This window comes from Alexandromys fortis, unplaced genomic scaffold (assembly GCF_014885135.2).
Source record: "Alexandromys fortis isolate MF-2015 unplaced genomic scaffold, M_Fortis_MF-2015_v1.1 scaffold_4, whole genome shotgun sequence".
NCBI classification, from domain to species: Eukaryota; Metazoa; Chordata; class Mammalia; order Rodentia; family Cricetidae; genus Alexandromys; species Alexandromys fortis.
In genome coordinates, this window is record NW_026067944.1 from 30,704,309 (window position 1) to 30,708,127 (window position 3,819).

Genomic DNA, 3,819 nt, shown 5'->3' on the forward strand with positions numbered 1-3,819 from the left:
CTGTGTTGTTTGCTTCTTGGGAAGGAAAACCAAGGAAGAGTGTGTCAGGAACTTTGAATTAGCAAAATGTCAGCGCCTCGGTTTGGAAATTTTGCAAATGCTTGTTCAAATTCATGCCTATGTACAGATTCATAAGCTGCAATACAATATTTGCTTATATTCTAGTATATAATATATTCTTTTAAAATATTGCTTTAAAAGGGGAATTGCCATAAAGTCTATCTTTATGTTTTTAATTATGTGTTTAATTTATGTGTTTAATATTGTGAAATAATGGATGAGTTAAGCTTTGCCTTCTTTCCTTATCACTCAGGAGACATCACTGATGTTTTTTCCTGTGCAGGCTTAATCATCCAATAGCACACAGAATGGAGATGAAGATATAGATAGGCAAATTGAGGAAGAAAAGTCACCCTGAAATTTGCTGATTTAACAGAGCACAAACAACGTTGACCTCGAGGGATAGATTCACTGAGTTCATGGTGATTTGTGTTTAACTAGAAACCACTCCAGATGAATGCTTTGGAGAGGACTTCAGTCTTGGGGTTACTGATCTCCATCACTATTTTGGTGCCTGGTAAGTGTGACATTCTTAGGTTTTAAGGAACTGAAACCACTGTTCTGGCTAACTTTGAACTATGATAATCCTCTTGCCTCAACTTTCTAACTCTTGGGATTACAGGCATGTACCTTTGTAGCAGGCTAACAAAATAACTTTAACACTCTACTTTTAAACTGATTATTTTTAATAAGCAGGTTTTCTACAAATATTCTACCAATGACATTATTTTGTTAGTTGTTATCATGACTTTGAATATGAGTGACTGCCCAAAAAGAAATATTATAATATATTTCTTTCTTCTCCCATATTTAAGGTTGTACCCCCGAAAGAAAGGGGAGACAAACACACACACACACACACACACACACACACACACACGCACACAGAAAGAGAGAGGGGGAGGAGAGGGGGAATTCTGAGAAGGGAGCAGTGGGATCCTGAGTAAAGCAGAGGCACTGAACTCAGATAGTAAGGGACTGTCCTCTATTATAAGTGAAAAAGTTACAGGTGTCATAGATAACTGAGTCTTAAGCATTTGAAGTAAAGCTATTAAAAGTTATTAATGGGAAGAGGGAGCAAGATAAGGACCAGAGTCTGAAATAACTATTACAAAGACGGGACAGACCAGCCTGCTGGCTAAGGTGGTAGAACTCTAGTCTTAGGTCTGTTTCACCAGGACCACAATTCCTAAGCAGGCTGATCAATGTGAAATCAAATTGATTTTTACTTCAAATACAAAAATACAAGTTTATCTCCTACTTCAAAATGTATAAAATAGAAGTCTGACATAAAATACACTATTAATAATCCATTTTCAACAATAAGGGAAGCATGAGAGGCCTTTGCATAAAGTCAATTTAACAATCTTCAAATTTTTAAAAACTATATATGTACATAATGGGTGTGTGTGTGCTACCATTGCTCAACATTTGTGTGGAGGTCACAGGACAACTGTAGGAGTTGTTCTTATCTAGGTGAATTTCAGAGTTCAAACTCAGCTCCTCAGGCTTGGCTGCATACGCCTTTACCTGCTGAGCCATCTTGCTGGCCTCTAACCTTAAAAGTAGAAATCTGTTTTGTGATCCTACACATAATCAACTTTGATAAACATACTAGGACACTTGAAAAATATATATTATTACATTGGAACTGTTTTATAAATGTCTCTTTGATGACTATAAATGATATTGTTATTAATATAACCTATGTCTATACTACTATTCTGTCTAATTTTATTAATCAATTAATTTATCTTTTAAAAAAATAATCATTTTTCAATTTACATATTATTCCCAGTTTCCACACCCTCCTCCAATCCCGATCCCTCCACCTTCCTTGCACCCCACAACCCATTAAATCTGCAGAAAGGGTAAGGCTTCCCACGGAGAGTCAACAAAGTCTAGCACATTCCTTTGAGGCAGGACCAAGGCCCTCTCTACTATATCTAAGCTAACCAAGGTATACTTCCAAAGAGTATGGGCTCCCAAAAGACAGTTCATGCAGTGTGGATTAATCCTGGTCTTATGGACAGTGGCCACATAGAGTGTCCTTGCCATACAACTGTCATCCACATTTAGAGGGCCTGTTTTGGTCCTATGCTGGTTCACCCACTATCAGTCTAGAGTGAGTGAGCTCCCATTAGCTCAGGTAAGCTGTTTCAGTGGGTATCCCCATCATGGTCTTGGCCCCTTTGCTCATATTATAGCTCCTTCCTCTCTTTGACCAGACTTTGGGAGCTCAGCCCAGTGCTCTGCTGTGGATCTCTTTATCTGCTTCCATCAGTTGCTGGATTAAGATTCGATGATGACATCATCAATCTGATTACAGGGGAGACTAATTCAGGCACCCTGTTCACTATTGCTTCGGATCTTAGTTGGGGTCATTCTTGTGGATTTCTGAGAATTTCACTAGTGCCAAGGTTTTTTCTGGTTCTATAATGGCTTCCTCAATCAAGATATCTCTTTTCTTGTTCTCCCTCTTTGTCCTTCCCCCATCTCGACCATCCTGTTTCCTTGTGTTCTCCTCCTCCCTCCCTTTCTCTTTCTCTTTTCCTCCTCTACTTCTACCCTCTCCCTACCTCATACACATACTCCCAGTTTTCTCAGGAGATTTTGTCTAGTTCCCCTTCCCAAGGGAATCCATGTATGTTTCTGTTAGGGTTTTCCTTGTTACCTAGCTTCTCTGAAGTTGTGGACTGTAGGCTGGTTACCCTTTGCTTAACATCTAGTATCCACTTATTGGTAAGTACATACTATGTCTTACTGGGTCTGGGTTACCTCAGTCAAGATTTTTTTTTTCTGGTTCCAGCCACTAGTTGCATGCAAATTTTAAGATGTCATTTGCTGTGAGACAATAGTCTGTATTCTGTCAATTGTATTTTAAATAAATGCTGATTGACCAGTAGCCAGACAGGAAGGATAGGCGGTTCAACCAGACAAGAAGTAGAGGCGGGTCAAGAAGAACAGGAGAATTCTGGGAAGAGGATGGAGTCTGCAGTTCTGACCCAGCCACAGAAGGAGCAAGATGTGTCTACATTGCTGAATGGGTACCGAGCCATGTGGCTAGCATAAACAAGAATAATGGGCTAATATAAGTTATAAGAGTTAATAAGAAGCCTGAGCTAGTGGGCCAATCAGTTTATAACTAATGAAGACCTCTGTGTGATTTCTTTGGGACTTAATTATTGTGGGAACCGGGCAGAACAGAAACCACCAACAGTCATTTTTTTCACTGCTGAATAGTACTCCATTGTGTAAATGTACCACATTTTCTTTTCTTTTATTTTTTAACAAAAGAAAACAAACTACCTTTTTTCATTTTACATACAAATTCAAGTTCCCACTCCCTCTCCTCCTCCTATTCCCTCCACATATCTCCCCATACCCTACCCATCCACTCCTCAGAGAGGATAAGGCACATTGTTTTGAGGAAGGTCCAAGGCCTTCCCTACCATATCTAGGCTGAGCAAGGTATCTATCCAAAGAGAATAGGTTCCCAAAAAGTCAGTACAAAGTCTGCCCCAACCATACAACTGCCTCTGACATTCAGCTGGCTCTTTCCCTGTGTGACTGAAGTTGGCGAGCTCCCATTAGCTCAGATAAACTGTTTCAGTGGGTGACTCCATCGTGGTCTTGACCTCTTTGCTCATAGTCTCATTTCTCCCACTCTTCAACTGGACTTTGGGAGCTCATCTCATTGCTCTGATGTGAGTCTCTTCCATCAGTTGCTGGATGAAGGTTACATGGTGATATTTAAGG

General features: G+C 39.8%; 1 protein-coding gene across 2 annotated transcripts in view; it reads left to right on the forward strand.

Annotated features, from left to right (window-relative positions):
• The first annotated feature begins 397 nt into the window (after positions 1–397).
• Positions 398–3,819, forward strand: part of LOC126505762 (cell surface glycoprotein CD200 receptor 2-like) — a 19,943-nt gene continuing 16,521 nt past the window's right edge. For both annotated transcript variants that reach the window (XM_050149005.1, XM_050149006.1), the window contains exon 1: positions 398–577. In XM_050149005.1, the coding sequence (XP_050004962.1) occupies positions 514–577 (64 nt within the window). In that variant the 5' untranslated portion in view covers positions 398–513. The remainder of the gene's footprint in view (positions 578–3,819) is intronic.